The sequence below is a fragment of the Taudactylus pleione genome, unplaced genomic scaffold (assembly GCF_031769625.1).
Source record: "Taudactylus pleione unplaced genomic scaffold, aTauple2 ptg000333l, whole genome shotgun sequence".
Classification (NCBI taxonomy): domain Eukaryota; kingdom Metazoa; phylum Chordata; class Amphibia; order Anura; family Myobatrachidae; genus Taudactylus; species Taudactylus pleione.
In genome coordinates this window covers 1,129,857-1,155,668 of record NW_028284734.1, presented here as the reverse complement: position 1 = coordinate 1,155,668, position 25,812 = coordinate 1,129,857, and the positions used below count along the sequence as shown (strand labels likewise).

The 25,812-nt window shown below is 43.2% G+C and overlaps 1 protein-coding gene across 2 annotated transcripts in view; it reads left to right on the top strand.

Annotated features, from left to right (window-relative positions):
• IQGAP2 (IQ motif containing GTPase activating protein 2) overlaps positions 1–25,812 on the top strand; it is a 319,379-nt gene that overhangs the window by 229,068 nt on the left and 64,499 nt on the right. For both annotated transcript variants that reach the window (XM_088443725.1, XM_088443724.1), the window contains 8 exons: positions 4,081–4,171; positions 6,580–6,747; positions 7,256–7,407; positions 14,751–14,921; positions 18,547–18,630; positions 22,506–22,577; positions 22,671–22,740; positions 24,347–24,555. In XM_088443725.1, coding sequence (XP_088299851.1) covers positions 4,081–4,171; positions 6,580–6,747; positions 7,256–7,407; positions 14,751–14,921; positions 18,547–18,630; positions 22,506–22,577; positions 22,671–22,740; positions 24,347–24,555 — 1,017 coding nt within the window. The remainder of the gene's footprint in view (positions 1–4,080; positions 4,172–6,579; positions 6,748–7,255; positions 7,408–14,750; positions 14,922–18,546; positions 18,631–22,505; positions 22,578–22,670; positions 22,741–24,346; positions 24,556–25,812) is intronic.

Sequence of the window (25,812 nt, the reverse complement as noted above, 5' to 3'; positions counted from 1 at the left end):
TTGTGCTGATTAGTCCCAGCTCCTGATTGGCCTTCCGCATGCCATTGAGGATTGAAGTCATCAATGGTTTTCTGTCAGTGATTTTTTGCCATCGATGTAATGCACCGATGGCACCATCGATGGTGAACAATTTAATGGCCATCTGTAAGGCGTAAATCCCCCGTCCTTTAAATAAACTAAACCTGGGTACACATTAGATGGTGTACACTGCCGGCCGATCTATCGTGCACGCTGGACTCGACAGGGTGCTGGCATCGGCAAGTGCATACACACTTGCCAATGCCGGCAGAGACAGCGCGACAACGGGTGGGTAGCGGGGGCCATGCTGCATTCGGCAGCATGGCATTGCTCGCTACATCCTGAGATCTTTCTGCATGTACAAAAGATCTGAGGATGCGACAGACGATCCAGCATCGTGTGTGCACACTGGACGATATGAACGATTTGACGTTCCGATGCGTCGGAATCTGCCAAATCTCTCAAGATATCGTCTAGTGTATAGGGGCCTTTAGACTTATCCCCACTTCTCACCACCCATTGCTCCCACCAGCACACTCCCGCCACCTTGCAACCAAACCGTTTAACCCTTAAACTCCTGTGACTGACTCTGTCTCCAGCCTCGTGGTTTAATCTCTCTCAGGCCAATTTGTTTTGCCCTTGGTAAAACTAACTTTGAAACTTGCGCTTTCCTATATATAGTAGACATGGAATGCGCAGAAGGCCTTACACATATGCAGCAGAACTGGAAGCCATGCCAACACCAGAGACTACAAAGGATGGCTACTGCCAGCAATACTCTGCGATAGCTACTGAAGGTAGTAAACAGGGAAAAACAAAACGAATTCTGGTGCAAACAGTCATTGTCGGCAGAGTTGACATACACACCTGAGCTGTGGGCATTCTGTGGCTACGGATCAGACGACACAGCAGTGATCAGGTAAGCTATACAGACTTACTGATCGGCCACTCGATGCGTGTTCCCTGACATCACAACCGGGCAGGTATTTCATTTTGTCTGCCCAGTTGAGCTGTCAGTCACTGGCCGTTCCTGCAGCAAGTGTACGGGCAGTTGGCTGACTGCCTGCACACACAGCCAGATGCGCCGATCTATAAATGCAGATATATCGGTCATCTGCTGTGCTGCAGAGCAAATGCAATATGTCTATGAACAACGTCGATCCCAGACATATCGAGGGTACACATCTGCCAACACGCTCACGATATATCAGCCATACGATTGAACGGACGATATATTGCCCAGTGTGTACCCAGCTTTAGTCTGAAATACTTAGAAAATATCCAGTGTATGGGTAACTTGTGCAGCCTGCCAGTCTTGTATTTACTTTAGACATTTGGTTGTAACTACATCACTTACAATACAATGAACAAACCCACACTCGTACTGTAATTCAGTGAAAGTGGGTTAATTATCTGAGCTGTTGCTTCGATGATGAAATCCAGGTTTGTTCCTTCCTGAACCACAATAAGTGACTGCCAGCTGTAAATAAGGTGCGGCCAGCTCGCATGACTGCTCAGTGAACTTGCTGATTGTTACAGGTATGACTGTATTGTTTTACCCTGATCTCCCAATAACCAGGTTCAATACAATGGAATGCCATTATTATTTAGCTTTAAATACCTTTACAATGAAATTACAAAAAACCTTTTCACTTTAAGACCTTAAACAGAACAATGAATTACCATACTGGGTAAATAGTAAGTTGTAGGAAAGGCTGGTAGTTACAATCATTGGTAAGTGTGTAATTGCTTAGTCATTTTACATGATTTAATTGTTATGCATATTTAAAATTATCTTTCAATAGTGTACTTGTTTTCACTGTTAATTGTTACAAGGGTTAATCACGCTCAGCCCCTATATATGTAATTTACGATGGTCTTCCAGATGCTTTTGGGGTGTGGGAGGTAACCAGTAGAAAAACCCACACAACCCTAGGAGAAAACACAAACTCCACACAAATATTGCCCTGGTTGGAATAGAACTTGCCAGTGAAACAGCAATGCTAACTACTGTGCTGCCATGCAGCAGATACTTGCTTTAATATGCAATAGCACTGACACACTGTAAAGCCTTACTCACCAAAGTGGGATACTGTATAAAATGTCACACACACACACACTGACTACTCTATAGCAGAAATAGGCAACCAGCAGAGCGTGCTGGGACTGTTAGTTCTACAGTAAGTAGAGCGGCACAGATTGTGTAAGCTTGGGCTGTAGCATGTCAGTGTCACATTAAAGTATCTCTGTTGACACAATTAGTCATCCTAACATGTCTGTGGCCAAACCTTTGTTTTTTTGCGGTCTGTTCATAATTTGTACTCTCTGCCAGATAAGTGCCCTTTCCTCCAGCCCTGGAAGGCTTCCAGCAACACTACAGGAGCTGACACTTACAAAACTCTTAATTGTTTTTCTCCTACTCATTCATTCATCATATAACCTAGAAAAGTGCTTGTGAATATGAAAAAGCAGTTTAGTTGTTTTCAGTATTTTAAAAATAAAAACATTTTACAAACAGTGAATCAGAAGTTAAAATTGAATTGTGACGTATTTAGTTTTGCAATAAACACTTTATTCTAAAAGAATGTGCCGATTGAAATCATGTGTTTGCAGCTGTTGAAATGTAAAACCTAGGGCTCTATTCATTGTTAATTACCAAGGTCCGAGCGGACCCCGATAGTTAACATTTCAACTCGCCGCGAGCGCTGGAGCAATTCATCATTGCTTTGGCGTGGAAACAGTACACTCTCTTTCTGGCAGTCCATTTTTACCAGCTCTAAATATGGTCTAATTTTGTTTAACGAGGAGTTTCTGCCATTGCAATGTCTGTGCTGATTATCATAATCATCATTCCCGTCATCAGGCTGGCTCTTACACCAGTGGGGAAGCAGCCAGAACACGCGTTCCTCCTTCCAGCCCTGCATAGCTCATAAGGTGCATGGAATGACATAAATGCACTCTGGTGACAGTATACCACCCAATCCCTCCTCTTCAAGAGTAGAGAGGTGCAATGGGCAGACATGTCTAAGTCTAAGTGCAGAATTAATGGCCCATTTATCAAGGAGTTTTATCGTACACAAACAGTTTTAAAACTCGTTGCATATGATAAATGGTGCTCAGCTCCCAACTGTCATTTTTCCAGCAGATGACCGTAAAGCTGGGTATACACTAGACGATTATATGAATGTTTTGCCCTATTCCGACGCATCAGAATGACAAATTGTTCATATTGTCCAGTGTGTATACACTGTCACTGAAGATGCGCACTCCCGCGCGCCAATATCGTTAGCAGAGGGCAATGCTGCCGAATGCAGCATAGCCCCCGCCATCGGTCCGACGCTGTCGGCATCGGCAAGTGTGTATACACTATGTCACTGAAGATGCGCGCTCCCGCACGCCAATATCGTTGGCAGAGGGAAATGCTGCCGAATGCAGCATTGCCCCCGCCATCGGTCCAACGCTGTCGGCATCAGCAAGTGTGTATACACTTACTGATGCTGGCACCCCTGTCGGGTCCCATCGTTAGCGACATCGTGCTGGGTAAGACATCCTTTAGTGTGTACCCAGCTTTAGGAGCTGATTAACTGGAGCACCATTATCATACGCAACAAGTTTTAAACTTTCTGGTATGTATTATGGTATAGGTAGAGGGTTAGGGTTAGATTGCAGGAAGAGAGGGTAGGGTTAGGTACTAGGTGGAGAGGATAGGGGTTAGAGATTAGTGACACTCACCGCTGGACCACCAAGAATGTTTTGTTGACATTCTAATCATGTTGATGTTTCATCATTGTCTACATGCTGCAATACGACCATGTTGACATTTTCATATCGCTAAAATATTCCGAACCCGTTTTTGTTATTGTAAGAACATGGTTTATATTCTTGAATTGAGATTGTGGACCTGATACAGAGGTGCATGCTATTGCAGCCGCAACTATGTCTTAATGCTAATATTGCAGGCGATGGTCTTCCTACTGAGATGCCCCTCTGGCTGATATCTTGTGGTTTAAAACCAACTGTTCTAATGAAGCACTGGTGATCTATACTTTCTTCTGCTTTCAGGAATCCAAAGATGAATCTGCAGCTCTCTGGTTGGATGAAATACAGAAAGGGATCAATGATGGCAATCAGGACACAGAAGACGCTCACCGAGGTGCGTAAAGTGGTTGTTGCTCTAACCAGAAACTGATCCTGATATTTAATTAATCGGTTTGCTTCTTATTATGTATTTTGCTGATTAAAAATTAGGCAATGCTTTTAGAGGTCATGGGGCTGATATAGGGTGAGACCTATGCACATTTGCGTAGTGTAAAATATAATATAGCTATGCGCAGGGATTTGTGACAATCTGACCCTTCCATCTGCTTGCACCTAGAGAAGCCGGGAGGAGTTGTATAGGTAGACTACAGTAATGGCACAGTGGTCATACCAATTGCTTGTGCTTCAGGGCACATCACCAGCTCCAGTTGCTTGTAATTGGCTGTTTGCTAATGTACCACTGACACAGATGGGTGCTTTCTGTTTTACATATATGTTTGTGTGCAAGTTTTAGCAATGTGGTTTTTTGGTTCACTAGATGGAGACTTTTAACTGCTGTATTAACTTTTTTTTAAACTTTACTCTCCTGGGGATGTTTCATCCCAAAGAGATGAAAGCAGATATGGTGATGCCATACACTGTGTGAAATATCTGAGTATATGGCCACAATATCTGCTGGGTTTCAGTTTTCATAAACCTGGAAGTCCCTCTTTCCCAAAGGACAGCTCCTATAGGGGGAGATGTACTAAGGTTTGAAAGGTGATAAAGTGGAGAGTGATAAACGACCAGCCACTCAGCTCCCAACTGTCATGTTACAGACTGTGTTTGAAAAATGACAGTTGGGAGCTGATTGACTGGTGGTTTATCACTCTCCAGTTTATCACTTTTCAGAGCTTAGTACATCTGGCCCATCGACAGAGCTGTCCTTCGCGATATTCTTCATGCAAACCAGCAAAATGCGATGCTTAATGCATCCCACCTAATCTATGTCCAACATAAAGCATAAATGGCCTGGCATACAATGCTGAACTGGCAGGGATATATCATGTACCACAAATACATTGCGATACATCCTCCACCGATTTGCATATACACTAGCGCTGGTATGAATGAATACTTACTTGTCGGGACAGCTCTTCCGGTATAGAGCTGTTCTGGCAAAATAATTGAGTCATAAGGCGCATGCGCAAGCCACAGGATCACTCTCCAAGGTATTTTTGTAAATAAAAGCCCATATGTTTCTGTAGGCAATGCCTTCTATAGATGGTATTGCCTATCTTGCAGAAGCTCTAGAAAGTTACTCTTCCCAGAGCTTACTGCATATGGGCACATTGCAGCACCATAGAATTCTATGGGGCTTGCTGCGCTGTGGGCTACAGCTGATATATTCAATATCTGCTACGCTACGTACTTTTTAGTAATACATACTGTATGACGAGCAATGTGGTAATCCTCAGAAAAGTTTTCTGAGGTCTTACTACCAGAGCCGGCCCTAGGCATAGTCAAAATTTTGCCTAGGGCACCAAAATGGCTAGGGACGGCTCTGCTTACTACATATTTTGGAATGATACATCCCGTCCTGCATCTTGTTTTATGGAGGACCCAGAGGAAGAAACTTTCTTCATTCTGTTAGCTGAGTTGTAATCGTAAATGTCAATCAACATTTTATCAACCAGAGTAAGAAGAAAAAAAATGTGGATTCCAAATTGTATCTATAAAAACAGTTATCGGGGGGAGATTAAGGCCCTCATTCAGAGCCGTACGCTCTGAGCAGAGCGCACGCTCTGAATGAGGGCCGGGCTCCATGAAAATGGAGCGTCCTCCTGGACGCTCGTATAGCTGTGGGTCACCACCCACAGGCTATACGAGCGTGCATTGTGATGGCCGCAATGGTCGTGACCATCGCGACCATCGAAATTGCGAGCCGGAGCCTGCGGTTGAGGTTTTCAACCGCAAGCTCCGGAGTGATTTTGGCTCTATCAGAGCCAAAATCACTCCCACTGACATCACTAGTGATGTCAGTGGGCCGGCTTTTGACGGGAGGCGTTCCCGTGGGAACGCCCCCGTCAGGGAGGCACGCCCCCGGAACGCCTACCAAAGGGGGCGTGCTGTCAATCAACATTGACAGCACGCCCCCTTTGATCGGACACAACGAGCGAAGGACTTTCCTTCGCTCGTCGCGTCTGGCACATGCGCACGACGGAGCTCCCTCCGTCGTGCGCATGCTCAGTCCATAACATCGACCCACTTGCGAGCGGACAGCCGCTCGCGAGTGGGTCTGAATCAGGCCCTAAGGCCCAGATTTATCAATGGGTGATAGTCTTGTTATCACTTGTTACTAATCTTAAATGGTGCTCCAACCAATCAGTTCCTAACTGTCATGTGTTTGAGAAATGGCAGGAGCTTATTGGTTGGAGCACCATTTAGGATTAGTAACTAGTGATTTTAATGAGTTTAGGATGATGTGTTACGTAATGAAGAATTTCAATTACATTTTATTTCCACTCTTATTCCCATGTTTAGTGGCAGCCAGTGTGGCAGAAATTAACCGAGCTCTGGAAAAGGATGAGGAACAGCATACACTGCAGGTGCTACAGTCCTCAGAGACCAGATTAAAGGGGATCAAACCTGAGTGTGCCGTGGCTTATCACAAAGACCTGTTAGAGTCCAAGCAGAAGAAGGCCAGCGAAGGTAACAATACCCCTACAGTACAGATATGTACTATGATATAGCATCTGTTGATCATCACTATAATTATGATTAATTACTGAAAATCCTCATTATAGCAGCAAGGAAAACTCATGCCACTTATCGTCTGCATTATTTCCTTTTTGTCCTATGAGAGATGACTTATACAGAGAGACACCTAGTTGACTGACTTTCTGATTTGAGGGGGAGATGTATCAAGCCTTGGAGAGAGATAACGTGGAGGGAAAAAAAACTACAACCCAATCAGCTCCTGTTATTTTTCAAACCCAGCCTGTAAATAACTGTAGTAAATCAGGATATATTATGATTTGGGAGTACAGTATACAAGTGAGTGGCTGAGCCTACAAACTTGAGAAATATATTCTTGCACCAACACATGAGGTGTCTTATTGTAAAGCTATGTAGAATAACAGAGCATTGGTGATATTGGGGCATTAGGACTGGATGACTACCTGTCACACTACTAAAGACCTTACCTTTTAATTTATAGTTCCTGCAGAAACAGAGGAGAGTTCCTGGATGAAAATCAGCCTGAAAGATAAATATGACTACTATTATAATGTTGACACAAATGAAGGATCCTGGTCTCCGCTAGAGGGAATCGCTCCTAAAACCACTTGGCTTACTCTGGGAGAGATTCAGGTAACTTTATCTTCCAGCATTTCAGATGTCCTATTCTCATCCCACAGTGAAATAAATGTCTTACTCTGGAAATAGAAATCAGCAAACACACAGTATCTACTGTAATTCCCGTGCTTACATTGTATGTTTAAATGGGATGTAGTTTAAATTCCGACTGTCCGGATGCCGGCGCTCAGAATGTCGGCGCCGGAATCCCGACCTCAGTCAGTATTCTGGCGCCAGCATCCCGACAGTAAGTTGTGGGGTTAGGGTTAGGCTTTGGGGGGTAAGGGGTTAGATGTAGGCTGCGAGGTGGGGAGGGTTAGGTTTATGGGTAGGATACTTACCGACATGTCAGTATACTAACCTTGTCAGTATACTGGCATTGGGATTCTGACCACAGGGATCCTGAGCACCGGCATCCTGTACCCAACCTTTATAAAATTGCATCTGTCTAGCCCAGGGGCTGGCTGGGAACTTTGTAAACATGTAGAATATGATTATTCTCGTTGCGATATAGATTAAAACTATGTAAATGGCATATTAATTAGTTTTCTTGACTATGAATTAATTCATTCCCCCACCCTTCGAAATAATAGTGCTTGGTTGGGTCTCCTTCCCTAATTAGAACTGCTGTGCCCAATCTTTTTAATATATAGAGAACCAAATGAACTATGGGTGTGGGGACCCTGCTAAACACATGGGGCAGGGTATATCATGTATCACATATTCTATGTAACACATCACGCGACCTATCGCATGCATAGCGTAATATTTCAATGCCATATGCATGAATAGTTGTGCTCAGGACAGATCTTCTGATAAGAGCTGCCCATCGCGATGTGAGGACTTCTGGGTTTATGACCCAGAAGTCCTATTGCGCATATACGGCTGTCTGCCTGCGCAAACTGTGGTTGTGGGGGGGGAGGGAAGTCCATCAGCCGGCAGAGAGAGATCATTCAGATACCTCCACGTGGAATTCTGCGATAAGAAGCCCGTTGCTTTCTATAGGCAATGACATCTATAGATGGTGTTGCCTATTGAGCACAAACTCCGGAAAGTTTCACTTTCCTGAGCTTGATACATATGGGGATTGCGGCACTTTTCAAAGGTTTGACCACATTTTAGTGCTTAGTACATCCCAGGGAATGGTGGAGTCTGGGGAAAATAGAGGAGATATTAAAAAATACATATCTAAAGTTGAAAAGAAATCTAAAATTATGAATGAGGTGTTGTACATGACTTACCGCATATCTCTGTGCACCACTTGTACCTCACATACTCAGGAGTCTATTTACTAAGCCTTGGATGGAGATAAAGTACCAGACAATCAGCTCCTAACTGTCATTTTTGCAAATACAGCCTGTGACATGGCAGTTAGGAGCTGATTGGCTGGTACTACTGCTTCCTAGAAGTTCCTGCAGTTCCTCTCCTGGCCGCCCAGTCTATGGGGCAGAGGTGTAGGATGGAGTCATGAAACCCGGAGCAGCTACAAGCAATATCCATCAAATTAGGAGAAGTTGATTGAATTAATAAAAAAAAAAGCGTTGCACTTTGCCATGAAGGAGCTAGTATGGGAAAGCTTCTCAAACTTGGACGTTAATTTTCTCTTTTAGTAAAAATAAAAAACTTTACTTTAAAAATAGAATTTATTTAAAAAAAAAAAAATTAAAAACCTAATTATTTTTCAAGAAAAAAAATAATTTTTTTTTACATTTATTTTTATTTATTAACTAAAATACAAACAGCCATAATGCAGTAATTCCCGTCAAGAAGCATTTGAGGGAGATAACCAGATTTTTTTATGGTTATCACTGGCAATTGCATGATCATAGAGTAACAAAAGTATTAAAATCATAAGATTGCGGTCACCTGCCATTGTCAGGTTCTTCCACATTGCTTCTGATCAGTAGAAGGAGGTAAGAGGTGAAGAGGAAAAGTGTGTGGTAGGGGTCACGGGGGAAATGTATGATTGGTGCCAATTGTAGAAGCAGGTGGGTTATATATATATATATATATATATATATATATATATAGGGAGAGGGGGCTGGGGAATTAAATGAATTAGCTGCAGAATGAATGAAGCAGGGGAAAGATGAATAGAAGTACAGATGTGTCCTCTTGCATCCTTGCCGCTCGCACTGCAAACGTGCGCACGCATTGTGCCATGCGATTAGCAGCGGCTGCATGCGCAACGGTACACCATGTCGTTCGCACCATGTCATCCTGTAGGGTCGCGGGTGGTAATGCAGTGTGCGTACTTGTTCGCACAAGCGGTAAAGATGCAACTGGACATATCTGTACTGTTAAGCCGGGTACACACTATGCGGTGCCTCACACAATATATCGTCCCGACACGGATCGGAATGATATATATCATGCGGATCGCATGTGTCCACAGGTTGTTCATGCATTAGCCTTACTGCTGTGCTGTGGTCCCGCTGCTGCCCACATCATTTCATCTCCACTCCCGTCTCCAGCAATATATTAATAATTTTAAAGAGAATGCTGATCACCCCATTCAGAGCTCCATCATAGACAGCACCTGTAGCATGAGCTCCATTGGTTCTGCCCACGCTACTCCCTAAACACTGCAGTCTAAGCCCAATACATTATCAAAGTTTTACTCCATCACATCACACCACATTTTTACACCAGCTTCCTATTACATCACAATAGTAAGTGTTCTCATCACATAATGGGCAGGATGTACGAAGCATCACTTCCGCGATGCGGTACATCCCGCCTCTCTTCAGGTACATGCCACGGTTGATCACCGCAGTATGTATCTAGATTATCGCAAAGGACAGCTCTCCCAATAAGAGATGTCCTTTGCAATGGCTCCGGACAGAGGGACTTTGGGGTTTAACACCCAGAATTCCCTCTGGCATCCTTCTGCACATGCACAGAAGGCCGCCGGCCGCGTGGGGGGTGATGGGAGTGATCCAAATGTATCCCCCTCAGGAGAGGCGTCCCGAAAAGAAGTCCATAGGCTTCTATTGAGTAACGACACCTGAAGATTGCGTTGCCCACCGGGATGAAGCACCGGAATGCTAGTACAGTGGTGCTTGAATGTTTGTGAACCCTTCAGACTGTTCTATATTTCTGCTGAAATTTGGCCTAAAACTACCTCAGATTTTCACACAAATCCTAAAAGTAGATAGAGAACCAAATCAAACCAATGAGACAAAAAAATTAGATGTGCTAATTTTTAGTGAGGAAAATGATCTAATATCACATATCTGAAGGGTTCACAAACTTTCAAGCACCACTGTACATATGGGGTTGCGGTAAAACCCTCAAACTGCATTTTCCAGGGTTTTACTGCATTTTCCCTCTTAGTACATCTCGCCCAATGTCATTTTGTGCCCAACAAATGACACACATTAGTCTCCCCAACACCTTGCTGTGCCCAGACAATGTTCCCTGCTTTTGTCCTCTCACCTCTATTCTCTCCCAGGTTCCTACTTGGACAAATAGTGGAGCAGGGGCTCTGCCTGCTAAAGTGCAGCCTTTGCTTAGGAGTCATTGCCGACAAGGGTCTGTGTATAGTATTGGATACTCACTGTGCTTGCAGAAGGACAGCGTCGGTTGAAACAAATGCAGTAGTAGGTGACTAGTCTTGGGGGAGGGACCAACTTACCAGAATGCACAGGCCCCCTGTAGTCCTGGAACAGCCTGGATAATGACACACTGCATAATAGTCCACATTTTTGCCCTTTCTCTACAGATCACTCAGAAATAGGGAGACTCTGCCTACTCGGACCACGCTTTGTTCCTGTTATGGGGGCAGGGACGGAGTTCACCAAAGATGTACAGGTCTTGCATCATGAAGGCCTGGGGTGGTGCGGCCATCCGATAGTCAGTGTGTCTGTACTTACCCCCCTCTCAGGCTAGCTGCCTGCGCGACACTAAATGCATCTTCATGTGCTGGGTGACTGACAGCCGGGAGGCGGGCAGTGGAACCTCCCTGGCTGTCAGGTAAATGCATTCATGGGCCGATTCAATTGTTAACCGGCAGCTATTTTTTAAGGCGCCTGTCTGAGCAATTCAATTGATGCTCCGTCTGAGAGTGATAGCTGCCGGCATTTGCTCGTACCCTCAAGAGGGTGATGAGAAAAAATGTGCTAAGGAACCTGTGGTTAGGGCGCCCTAACCAGCACTTTAGATGGGTTTAGCAGGTCTGATAGGGTGTGGAGAGCTCAATAATTAATGAGCGCCCAGAACAATTGAATTGCAAAATTGGGCGCTCAATTATTGAACCGTCCCAACAAACCGCACTGACTGTTCTAATGCTGCAAAATTGTACCGGCCCGGGGGGGGGAGGGGGGTGTATTGGGGGGGGGGGCAGGTGGTGCCCTGTCCGCCCCTGGTCAAGCCATAAACAGCATGAGATGTGTAAAGCATATTGTGGTGTATAAAACTTTCTAAAGAGGAAAGATGGAGAAGTGGCCTAAAACAACCAATCAGCTTCTACCTATCATTTTATAGAATGTTCTCGTTAAATGCTACCTTGGAGCTGATTGGTAATGTCTCCATACTTTTCATTGCTTGATACATAACCTCTTTAGTCACTAGTCAGTCATGCAATGACTGTACTCCTGCTCCTAGCTCATGTCTCACTCATAGCTGGACTATGCGCTTCATACTCTGGACCAGTGTTTCCCAACTCCAGACCTCAGGGAACCCTAACAGAGCATGTTTTACAGGTCTCCTCGGTATCACAAGTGTTTTTATCTTAACTGGTAACTCATTCATCTACATAATCGGTGATTAGCCAGGCCCAGAATTCACACTTACAGGATATTTAACAAAATGACTCTTAGTCCAGCAATAGTATGTATTGTACAAAACTGATTCAGGGGAAGACTTATCAAAGCTTGGAGAGAGGTCAAGTGCCAACCAATCTGCTCCTAATTGACATTTTAAAATACTGTAAAATGATGGTTAGCAGCTGATTGGTTGGTACTTTATCTCCCTCCAAACTTTGATAAATCTCCCCCTCTGAATGTATTGTGATAGGAGAAACATTTTTTCTCCTGCCTTTTGCATGGGGTTGTTGTGTTAGCAAGGTGGTGGGGGGATGGTGTAAAGTATATTTATATTTAGTCATCCTTTTAAAGGTGATTTAAGTTTAATTTGTTCCGAGGGTTTTCTGTTTCAATGAATCATGTTGTAAGTAAAACAAAGTTATTAATGTGGTTAATGTGTTACACGCTCTGCAGAGTGTAGGTTACAACCTTATCAGATTAGATTTGTTATCTATCAGTTCCCTGAGCGGCCTGCATGACATCTATCACTGCTCTGTTTCTCTAGTCCAGGGCAAGACCTGGAATGTCTGATGCATGACTCAGACACAAGGACTGGTCCTGCTACCCAAAGCTGCATTCAGGACCTTGATGGCAGCCAGAGAGCTTATTGCCAGCTGTATTTCATTTCACGCAGGAAATAGATTTGCTAAGAAATCTGCACTTAGTCATCTCAAATTTAGACGTAATGGATTTTGAAACTTTTATTCATGGTTTTCTGAAATTGAGTTACCATAACAATATAGATTCCTAGCTGTGCGTAATTTGTAAACACAGCTTGAGGCATTATGTACTATGCATTATCTATACAGTAACATGACCTATGAATGAACATGTTACAACGGGATGCAATCAACATCACGGCCGCGGGGTTTCCAGTGATCAGAATGCTGGCTCTGGAATCCCAACACCTTTCAGAATCATGGCGTCAGCATCCCGACCGATGGAATCCTGAAGGTAAGTACCGAGGTAGGAGGAGGTTAGCTTTAGGGTTAGGCACTAGAGGGAGGGTTAGGCACTAAGGGGGGAGGTTTAGGGTGTGGGAAGGGGAAGATTAGGGTTAGGCACCGGGGACGGAGGGTTAGGATAGGGAGAGGGGGAGGGTTAGGATACCTCTCTACAGATGTTTTTTATTCTACCCTTGTCGGGATACCGGTGTCGAGATTCTGACCGCCAGGATCCCGAGCGCCGTCTTCCCGTACCCATCCCCTTACAACAGCAATCCCCTTTTACCATAAATTTATGTGGCAGTCTATTAGAAGCAGCTTGGTCATTGAGATTTCTAGTAGTGATTGATACAGTAGTACTTCAGGTTTAACGGGACTACCATGTCCAGGGACACATGATTTAGCAGATAGGCTTTGCCATGACCCTCTCTGCTCTGTTTTCACTGTTACATCCACCCCCTCTGCCATCACATTTCCAGCTGTTAGTCTGAGAGCATAGAACTGGATACACACTAGACAGATTTACCAAACGATGCTAGGGACTAGGCAATATTTGTAGTTTAAAAACGATCTTGAGAACATCAGATTTCGAGTTTGCACACTACACAATTATTGAGCCATGAAGAGGCACATCTTTGCTAATTTAAATACAAATGCTCTCAAAGTTGACATGGACTGTCGACAGGAATTGGAACACGTCAGTCGGAATTCCGTACTACATTTTCACCCTGATTTTTACCGTTGGGTCTGGCAAATGTTGAGCAACCCTTCTCATATCGGGACCCGATGCCATTGGTTTTGGACCACCCGTCGGCCACGGGTGCGGCGTATACACTATCATCAGATACTTGGGCTGAGCGGTTGGAAATGTACTTTTTGGCTTCATTACTGTATAGCTTCAGTTGGTGTCTTGCAGTCAAAAAAATTTTCACTCCAAAGTTGTCTTGAAAAAGGAAATAATGATTTCTAGGCAGATGTAAGGTTTGGTACACACTACACGAAAAGACGATTTGTTGTTTTGAGCCGAATTGGAACGACAAATCTTCCACATCAGCTGTGTACGCACTATTGCGCGCTCTCTTGCGTCGTTTTTCGCATCATCCGATCTGCTGTACATACACAGCAGATGAGAAGATATCTTAAGCGATTTTGTGCAAATCGGGAACTGTGTATGCCCAACCAGACAATATAACGTTAATATATCTTAATGCTCTAACGACCTAACGATGCAAAATATATAGTTCAGACGTTTGGAGAATTGCACAGTGTGTACGCAATATATCGTTCTGGGAATGAAGGGAAATCTTATGTGTACCCAGCCTAAGAGAACATGCTGGCAAGGTCAATGGTGCTGGTGAATGATATATTTTGGGCGGGTCATTCAACAGATCACTCAGTGTGTACCGCCCGCCCGATATATATCGTTCATTGGCACATTCGGGCATCGCAGTGGCGTGCCGCTAAGTGTGTACCTAGCCACATTATGTTGTAGGAGTCCAACTCACATAAAAACTAGATGCAAAAGATATATGAGGAAATGGAAGCCCCTCCTACATTATTATATGATTATATGACATCAGAGGAAAACGGTCATCTTCTATCTCACCAGGCCATTGTTGGGAAAATCACCTCTGATTACAACCGAGAGCAGCTGTGGATGGCAAATGAAAATCTGATTACTCTGCTCCAAGCACGGATGAGAGGCTTCCTCGCCAGAAAGGGGTTCAGGGAGCGGAAGACCTACCTCCACAAACAAGAGCCATATGCAATTAAAATACAGGTAAGACCAGAAAACAACAGGTGATAATTATTGGCTTCCTGGCATGTTGAAGTGAATTACGAGAATACACACACATCAACATAAGTGACAAAGCATAAAATATAGGCGCTCTGTTTGTAGTGCACCTGGCTTAGGGGGAGGCACCATTGCTTAGCTTCTTCCTGGTCCTGGCGGCAAGATAACACAGGCAGGGGTGCTGAGAAGGGGTGGGGGGGCAGGTGCTAATAACCCGGGCTTGTTGGAGGGGCCCAGGTGGGTCTGATGCCACCCCCCCTCCCTCTTTTCTGTCAGCAGACCAGAACACCCTGAGCAGCAGCATCATTCTCCTCTGCCTGTGGGGCGGGAGCCCCCGGGATTTGTGCAGAACTGAGGGGCTCACAGCGCCACGCTTCCCAGCACGTATCAAATGTTCAAATGTTTTTCTTTTGTTTTCCTAAGGGGCGTAGCCACGCCTCCCGTGACTAGGCCACGCACCTTCCCCCGGCCCAGCTCTTAAAGGCCCTTGCCATGGGTCCACCTGAAGCGCCCTTAAGATGCTCTGGGTACAAAAATTGTGCCTGATCCCGATGGTGAGCCTTTTAATCCTGCTACAGCTCCAATCAGATCCACCCATAAAATAAAATATTGTGCAGATATTGCTGGATACATCAATTTATGTCAAAAATTTTAAAATTAGTTTAGTTATGAAGTTCTGAAATGACACGAATTGGGGGACTCTCTTTGGTTCTCTTGGACAATATGTGAAACGTGAAGCCTACTACATGGAAAACTTGGTTGACTCCTTATCGACAAAAAAAAATGATTTAGAATAAACATAAATGGTGCTTGAAAAACAAAAAGGCTGTTGTGTTGCTAATAAGCTCTCTTAGATTTGCTCACGCTAGTGGGAGATGAATCAAACCTTACAAAAAAGACAGGTGAAGAAGTTGCTCTGGTGCTTCTAGCACACTCAGCTGATGCAACACACTGCTAGGATACAGATGTGTCCATATACATCTGTCCTCCATGTGCTACAAGCCGCGCCACACACAGCGCGGGAGCTCCATCTGCCTCGGTAGTGCTGAGCATCTTTCGTGCAACTTTTTACCTTCAAATGCGTCTTATTCACATGGTGATGCAAATAGTTAGCACAAGCAGCTACTGCTGATTAAAATGATATGCAGCATGCCTATGTTCTGTGTTCGACTGCAAGTGTATATGCATGTATAATGCTACGTTACAGTGTCAGCGGCTGTAACACTGTAAAGTAGCGTTTCACATGCAGATACACCCGCAGTCACACACAGAACATAGGCATGCTGCATATCATTTTGATCAGCAGAAGCTGCTTGTGCTATCTATTTGCATCATTGTGCGAATAAGACACGTTTGAAGGTAAAAAGAAGCACAAAAAGATGCTCGGCGCTACCAAGTCACTCCATGGCATGGCGCGACTAGAAGGGCTGTTTAACGCGCCAGGTGGCTAGATGTATGTAGACACATTTGTAGACCCGAATGTGCTAGTCACGCCAAGAGTCTTTTCATGTGACATTTACCTTCAAATGCATCTTATTTACCCAGCGATGCGAATTGGATGCACAAGCAGCTTCTGCTGATTAAAACGATATGCGGCATGCCAATATTCTGTGTGCGACTGCGGCTGTATCTGCATGCAAAATGCTACGTTAGTGTCTGCAGCTGTGACACTTTAACGTGGCATTTTGCATGCAGATACACCCTCAGTCCCACACAGAATGCATTTTCTGGCAAAAAGTTGCTCTGTGCTACTGAGTCGCACGGCGCTCACATGTTATGTTTAACGTGACTTGAAGCGCACACGGGGGAAAGATGTGTATGGAGACATCTGTATTTTAGTTGGTGTGGCCTGTGTTGTGAAGTGCCAACTGGGATAATGTATTGTAGGCGCATACTTTGCTGACTTTTAATAGTCCATGTGGGAGATCCCAGAGTGGGGGAAGGTGTAGATGGGATGCGCATCGCATCATTGTGGCACTGTCAATTCTAGGCATTTTTGAGCGTGGACAGAGCCATGGTGACGCATTTCGCCTTGACTCATGTTATCAAGTCTCTGGACTGCCCACTTCACTGTCAGTCCAGTCATTGGGCCTACGTCTTCAAGCCAGTCTTGCAGCATAAGATTTGAAAAACAGGGGATCCAGTGGAAGTTGCAACTAGTCGCTAGCAAGCAAGGGTAGCGAGAGTAAAATGAACAAAGTCAAGATAAATTTATTAATCTAAGCTAAATATTGTTTATTATTTTGCACCTGAAAGGCTATCGTTAATATAAATATACATGAAAACAATAATATGTTTGTAATAGTAATGTATATAAATACTATATAGGAATGTAATCCCCTCTCTCCCTTCAGTCATCGCTCTGCCGATGTCTCCAGTGCAGTTATGAGAGAAGTGTGAGGAAAGGGTGAGGGTCCCCCTGGGGATTTCTCTAGATCCCAGAGCGCAAGACTAAACCCAACATAGAGCTTTTTTAAAAATTATTTTACAAATAAAAACTACCTAAGCAAGAGCGTAATATTTGGGCTTTTACATTTTTTTTAAGCACAAACCGATCTATCATTTTATTTTCAACCTAATCTTTGTTCTTAGAGTTTCTGGTACAATTATATTTAATTAAGATGTACGTGTTTTTACAATATGTTATTTGTTACGCAATCTGATTATAAAGGTAATAAGCATCTTTAATAGACATTATTCTATTTGATGGTGTAATATAAATGCGGAATTCTAAGAGGCAAATGCTTTTTTTCTTTTTAATCAATAATATATATATTTTTTAATTGAGCTTTATAAAAGAGGCATTGTGGAGAGGTATACAGAAAGAAGAAAAGGGGGGGGGGTTTAGTGAGAGGGAGGGGAAATGAAAGGATGCACCAGGAGACTCGCTGGTTCATTTTTTTTAATACAATATATATATATATATATATATATATATATATATATATATATATATATATATATATAAAATGTTTGCATTTTTACATACAAAGTAAAATAAAATTAGTTTTTTCCATGCCGGTTCTGTTGTGCTTTATATACACACTCCATCGCACACAGATATACAAGGGTATTGTCTCCTGATGCGTGCTAGTCACATCACATTGCGACTAAGATGCATTTTTGGCAAAATAAGATGCAAAAAAGACACCCAGTGCCAGCAGAGTTGCATGGGGACCGGGCGGCTCACTCACGCCTGACATCTCGTTCCACTTGGTATATTGAGACTAGAGGTATGAGGACACATCTGTAAAAGGAATAATACATGTTACACATATAATTAAATATACCCATTTACATAAATATTAGATATATCTGGGATATATTTCAAAGAGCGACCAGGGAGATTGTACACCGAGGTAAAACATTCTCTTTGATGTAAGTAATAATTACTGTAACCCATGCTGCCTTCAGTGAGTCTAGAATCGCTTTAGGGGAATGGGAAAATGCTTTATCTTTTAAAATCACAAAACAAGCTCATAATGTTAGAGTGAAACTATTGCAAATATTAAACATTTCTTTTAGTCAAACTATAAGCTGGATGTGTTGCTGTATTTAGAGTCGTGGTTGATACCTGATGTAAACATTTTTATTTCCGGTTATTTTACAGGCTTCTTGGAAAGGATACAAGCAGAGGAAGTCCTACACAGACAGAATACAACTACTGCAAGGAAATATTATTGGCATTGTCAAGGTACAAGTCTTAACAGAATTAAATGGCAAATGAAGTGCTTATGATTTCGGACATTTAACGCTCGCATACTAAGGGTAAACCATGATTTTATGGGTGAAACGTTGATAAACTTAAATTTAAAGGATTCCATCCCTCCCAAAAAAGTGATGATGCAATTGTTCTATGTAACCTAGGTGCCCATTGCACAGTAAACCACACATGGATCGCCTTTCCTTGCCTTATAAGGCACAATGATCCCTACGGCTACATGCATTTTCATATAAGGTTTCTCTTGGCCACTTATATGGATCCCCTTGTAAAACACAATAAATTAGCAAGCCCAGAAAAGTGAATTATAAACAAAAGTTACGGTATGCGCTCCTACAGAAGGGTATATGTTAAACCATTAGCTGCTCTCCCCTAAGGGTCCCGGTCGAACCTCCAGTTGGTGTAGGCTGGGCAGAGCTGTGACCCAGGGATCCTGTGTTGAGCCTTCCACTGGATGGATTTGAACAAAAACTTGACAGAGTTGTAACACTGGATCACAGAAGACATACTAGGAGTTTGAGGTCTCGGTCAGACCTCCCGTTGGTGTATTATGGGCAGAACTGTGACACGTGGAGCCTGTTCTGGGCCTTCTACTGGATGGATGTGAATGACAACTTCACAGAGTGGTGGCAAATGGTCTGGGATGCCTAATGGAGTGGTTGGGGTCCTGGTCGGACCTCACTGCGGAGTGCGCCGGGCAGAACTTTGACCCTTGGAGCCTGTTCTGGGCCTTCTACTGGATGGATTTGGACGACTTCACATAATAAAACTCAATAACTTGAAGATTTAAACTCTGGCAATGCTGGTTACTTTAGCTAGTTGTGAATATAGTGCAGTACCTAACTGCTTACATGTCATAACTGGAGCTTTTTCACAGGTTATAATTCTGATCATGTGCTTGTAGCCTGTTAGTAGTCATTGTCAGTGGCCCTGTTGTCCTGCACTGTATGTTCACATGATCATTTAGATTGCTTTATATATGCAAGGATTCATGCCTTAAACCAGCATGTGTGCAGCCATTCTGCTTGCTGTCTTTCTGTTTAAGCAATGAAGGGAACAGTTCAGGAGAAGAACAGCAAACCAAAAAGATGAGGCAAATTTCACTTCAATTTATATTGCTTCCTTTGCTCAGGCTTCATACTGTAAATGTTGCTTGCATGCACTAAAATCACTCTGAGGATATTAAGGGATCAATACAATTAGGAGTTTGGGAAAGCGAGCTGTATCCTAAAAATCGCTTACATCACATGAATGCGCACACCTGAGAAATGCGAGATTCAATTAGAAATGGCGATTCAGGGGATTCTCTTCTAGGTTGCGTGACAGTTCTGCAGAAAGTGAATGAAAGTGGGGAGACCATCCTGGACCCTAAAAAAGTGGCCCCTGAGATAGCAGGACCATATAGAAGGCTGTTATTGGCCATAAGGAAAGTACTGGACAGGAGGATCTTAGGTGTCAAATGCGTGATTTTTGCACTTTTTGTTAATGGTGGAAAAGTTATAGAAAGCAAGTGTTTTTCAGCAAATTAAAGTATTTCCAGCATTTTGGGGTACAGAAAAATGACTGCAAGTTGATTTTTTTTCATTGTTTTATTACAAGTTTGTAAAAAGTTGGAGAAACAACTTTTTAGTTGCCATCTGCAAGTTCTAAAACCCCTCTCCGTTCAACACAAAACCTCCACATACCTGTCCCGCATAATTAACACCTCCACGTACCTGTCCCGCATCATATACACCTCCACGTAACTGTCCTGCATTATTTACACCTCCACGTACCTGTCCTGCATTATTTACACCTCCACATACCTGTCCTGCATTATTTACACCTCCACGTACCTGTCCTGCATCATTTACACCTCCACGTACCTGTCCTGCATTATTTACACCTCCACGTACCTGTCCTGCATTATTTACACCTCCACGTACCTGTCCTGCATTATTTACACCTCCACGTACCTGTCCTGCATCATTTACACCTCCACATACCTGTCCTGCATCATTTACACCTCCACGTACCTGTCCTGCATCATTTACACCTCCACGTACCTGTCCTGCATCATTTACACCTCCACGTACCTGTCCTGCATCATTTACACCTCCACGTACCTGTCCTGCATCATTTACACCTCCACGTACCTGTCCTGCATCATTTACACCTCCACGTACCTGTCCTGCATCATTTACACCTCCACGTACCTGTCCTGCATCATTTACACCTCCACGTACCTGTCCTGCATCATTTACACCTCCACGTACCTGTCCTGCATCATTTACACCTCCACGTACCTGTCCTGCATCATTTACACCTCCACGTACCTGTCCTGCATTATTTACACCTCCACGTACCTGTCCTGCATCATTTACACCTCCACATACCTGTCCTGCATCATTTACACCTCCACGTACCTGTCCTGCATCATTTACACCTCCACGTACCTGTCCTGCATCATTTACACCTCCACGTACCTGTCCTGCATCATTTACACCTCCACGTACCTGTCCTGCATCATTTACACCTCCACGTACCTGTCCTGCATCATTTACACCTCCACGTACCTGTCCTGCATCATTTACACCTCCACGTACCTGTCCTGCATCATTTACACCTCCACGTACCTGTCCTGCATCATTTACACCTCCACGTACCTGTCCTGCATCATTTACACCTCCACGTACCTGTCCTGCATCATTTACACCTCCACGTACCTGTCCTACATCAGTTACACCTCCACATACGTGTGACACACATCATTTACACCTCCACATACCTGTCCTACATCATTTACACCTCCACATACGTGTGACACACATCATTTAATGAAGAGGGGGAGATTATTTGAAACCGCACAGGACAGAAAGTCAATTATTTAAAGCAATCATTGAGATATAGTAATCAATAACCAGCATTATTTAAATTGAAAACCGGATATAATTCCTTAATAATTCACAGAAGGTTGCTGGTGCTGCACCACTGGAAAAGTACAAAAAGTACTTATATAGTAGGTATTGAGTCATAGAAGAAGTGACTCAAAAAAAGAGAGAATTTTCCATTTTTGGTGCACTCTTGACATTTCATAATACAACATAATACAATAATAATACAGCATAAAACTTAACTTTTAATTAGACAAACATAAAAAGACATACAGAACAGGTCTGCTTGCAATTATTGAGCTTTTTAGAGACCTTTGCCTGAAAACTGACATATCTTGATTGGCAAAATTATGCTATTTAAACCCCTCTAAGTGCATCATTATGCATTGGGAGGGGTGCACCAGAGGTTCTGATCTGTTTCCTGACATTTTTACATTAAAATAAGGACTTCCCCCTGCTCAGGTGGGTGCACACAAAAAAACAAGAATTTCCTCAGAAAAAGCAATTTTGGCTGGGTGCAGGGGCGTCGAGAGGGGGGGGGGGGGAGAGTGGGTACTATTTATCCAGGCCCGGGCTTGCTAGATGGACCCAACACCGTCCCTCCCTCCCTCACTCCTCCCACCCGCACAGCGGGTGCTGGGCTGCAGTGGGAGACTGTTCGCGGCTGCTGAGGAGCAGCCGCAGCAGTCTCCTATGCCTGTGGGAGGGAGTGATCACACTGATCACGCCCCCTCTGGCCTTTGCGCTGGGCTGAGGGGCTCACAGCGCTCACAGCGCCCCCTCTTAAAAAGGTTTTCTCTTTAGCTCAAGGGGGGTGTGGTCACGCCTCCTGCAATTAGGCCACACCCCCTTCTCCTGGGACTGGTCGGGCTCTCTATGCCCCTGGCTACGTGTTCCCTATAATTTAACACTGCATAATACTAATAATACTTTAATACTAATTCTTTTTTTCGTTTCTTTAAATGTGCCATTCAGATTCAGGCTTGGTACCGGATGTTAAAAGCGAAAAGAGAATTTAAGAAGAGATTGCAGTATTTCAAGGATCACGTGAGTTATTTTTCCTTTACAAGAACAAAAACATAGGTATATTTGGTAATAACTTTGTTTGATATCTTATAGCTGCTGTCCTTCCATCTACAGGAAAAAGAAATCATTAAAATACAGGCGTTTCTCAAGGCTAACAAAGCTAGGGAAGATTACCGGACACTGAGTAAGTGTTGCAAGCTGTGATGTTATTTCTGGTGAGCAGCAATAGTTAAGGGCACTGGGTACGCCAAGTTCGAAAGAGAGTGCAACATAGAGCTGGAAAAAGTCTCAATTGTTTTTCTGGGTAGACAACCGCACATTGCCACTCCTCTAGTATGTACTTAGTGACTTGGTAGTCTACATTCTCATTAATTATCATTCAACCTGCAAAAGCCTTTACTGGAGGTCATTCACTAAGCACAAACATCTTAGTTACCATGATGGTCCACCACTATCAGGAGACTTTTTCTCAGATTACAAGTTCAATTATGCAACTCGAGGCTTATGTATGGTCTACAGTTTGTTTTGCTCCTTGCAATAAATTACCTCCAAGGTGTAGAAGATGCACTTCAAACACTTAACATACTTGAAGGCATGCAATGGTGTTTTTGGACAGAACACGCTACAGTTTTGCTATGTGTCAGACTGAGAATAATTTTTTAATAGGGAAAAGATGTCATAGTAAACTAATAAAATGTGCATGACAACAATATAAAACAGAAAAAAGCCAAGCCTCAGGTACAAGGAAACAGTGTACGTACATAATAGAAATACACACCTACAGTATGTTTTATGGTGCAAAGGTGAAAACAAGCTTAGCAATTGAATAATAGCTAGAGTATGGCATCGACAGTGGCGACACTAGGGGGGTTGTGGACCGCATTAGGTATCATGCAGATATACCCGCTGTCACTCAGAGAACATAGGCATGCTGCATATCATTTTAATCAGCTGAAGCTGCTTGTTCTATCAATTCACATCATAAGACGCATTTGAAGATAAGAAAGATGCACGATAAGACGCTCAACACTACCAAGTCACGCCACGGCATGGTACGACTAGAAGGGCAGTTTAACGCGCCAGGAGGCTAGATGTATGTGGACCCATCTGTATACTAATGTAAGACAAAGAAGAGTAATAAAGCTCTTGGCCAATGGCTGCACACACTTTGTAAAGTATCAAATTCGAGGACCATCTTATGGTTTCCACCTACCAGATTTATTGTGAATTTAATCACAGAGCGGCGTTCCATCTTCTAGTTATACAGCATGACATCAATTTGTGCACTTATTTAGAAATATACTTCAAGCGCCATTGTATGAAGGCCAGCCGTGGTGCTATTCTGCTGCTAAAACATCAATCAGATCACAGAGAACACTTAGCCCCCCTCCGCTAAGTGTTTTTACACCAATTATCACAGCCACCACATGAGAGGAGTCCTCCCCATTTCCCCTCTCAGAGAAGGCACAAAGGGATGACCTAAAGTAGAGCATGTTCCAGGTCCTCATGAACAAGTTCAGCTTCCATTTTGGAGGGACACCCTGAGCTTCCATCTCTTCGTTGATCAATTATCTGCCAGCAGCTCCTGGCTTTTGTGTCAAAAATAGAATGGTGGGGAGGCTGAGTTATAGTAAATAATAAGATGGGTTTTTGGGCATGGGCAGGGGCTAGCTTTTGTGTGTTTTTTTTCAGTGTCTAGCATGTTTTTTATTTTCCTCTCTTCTGTCATAATTTGATGCGTAATATGACACAACCATTCCTTTGCTTATTTTTGTTCTCTTTGCTCACAGTCTGCTCGGAAAACCCACCGCTGAACGTTGTGCGGAAGTTTGTCTATCTCCTAGACCAGAGTAATTTGGACTTTCAGGAAGAGCTGGAGGTGACCAGCTTAAGAGAAGAAGTAGTCACAAAAATTAGATCAAACCAACAGTTAGAAAAAGATCTTAACCTCATGGATATTAAAATAGGCTTACTAGTAAAAAACAGGATTACGCTGCAGGTAGGCACAACTGTGAATATTTGACTTCTTGATTTTTTTTTTTTTTTGTGCAACATTTACAAAAAGGATGGCACTCCCATACATTGGAAGGGGTATGCAGGCTGACAGTAACAGTCCGACTGCATTAAATGCATAAAACGAACCGAGAATACAATGAAAAAGTGTTTATTTTATTGTGCTATAGTTTATTAAAAACACAGTAGGTTATGTGTAGACCAGTTGATACATTGTAACTTTGAAACATACAACAAATAAACTGAGCCACTTCCAGGAATGAACCTGCATTTCAGGGATGTCATAAGTATACTGTACATTCCTAAAACATGTGCAGACCAGTTCAGCCTTCCTGTGAAATGCATCAGTACAGATGGAAGCATTGCAATAAATGCTGACAAGTGGTTGTAGCCCTGTATCAAAAGACTGTACACGATTAAAGTAGTATCATACGAAGAGGCAATAATTGTGAAATACATTTCAGTACATGTGTAACATGAATTCTGTTATGATCGTTGATTTATTGGAGAGAACGTGAAATTGGAGGAAGGTGCCTTTATACTAGTGAGTCTTTACCATTCTCCTAGACCACAGGTTCTCAAACTCGGTCCTCAGGACCCCAAACAGTGCATGTTTTCTAGGTCTCATCACAGAATTGCAAGTTAAATAATTAGCTCCACCTGTGGTTCTTTTAAAATGTGTCAGTGAGTAATGAGTACACCTGTGCAGCTGCCGGGTGACATGGAAAACGTGAACTGTGTGGGGTCCTGAGGACCGAGTTTGAGATCTAGAGTTTGGCCTAGATACTGCCGACATTGCATGTTTTCCACACCACCACACGTACTTATAGATCACATTTCAAAACAATACAAGTAACTCATGAGACGCTCTTTGAATAAGGGAGTCTCTGGTTTTTAAGTGGACAAGTCGTCTGTGAGAGATATTTAAAAGAAAATGACAGTTTATTTGAGCACGGTGAATACAAATTTGTTAACACATTCTATATTTATACAGCTATGATCCCAACTTACTGTATACAATCTCTTACACCAATGCTTACAGCTCTTCTCCTTCATTCCTGAATTTGGGCCTCAGCTAGACCTTACGCTGCATGATACACAGATGGCACCAATTCGGCACCTGGCTCAGCATAGCCCCAATGCAGCAACCTGTCACAGAATAGTCTTACGACGAAGCCGTGTGACAGCTGTACATAAAAAAAATTTAAATACATGATTAAAAAAAAGTATTATTAAATATCAT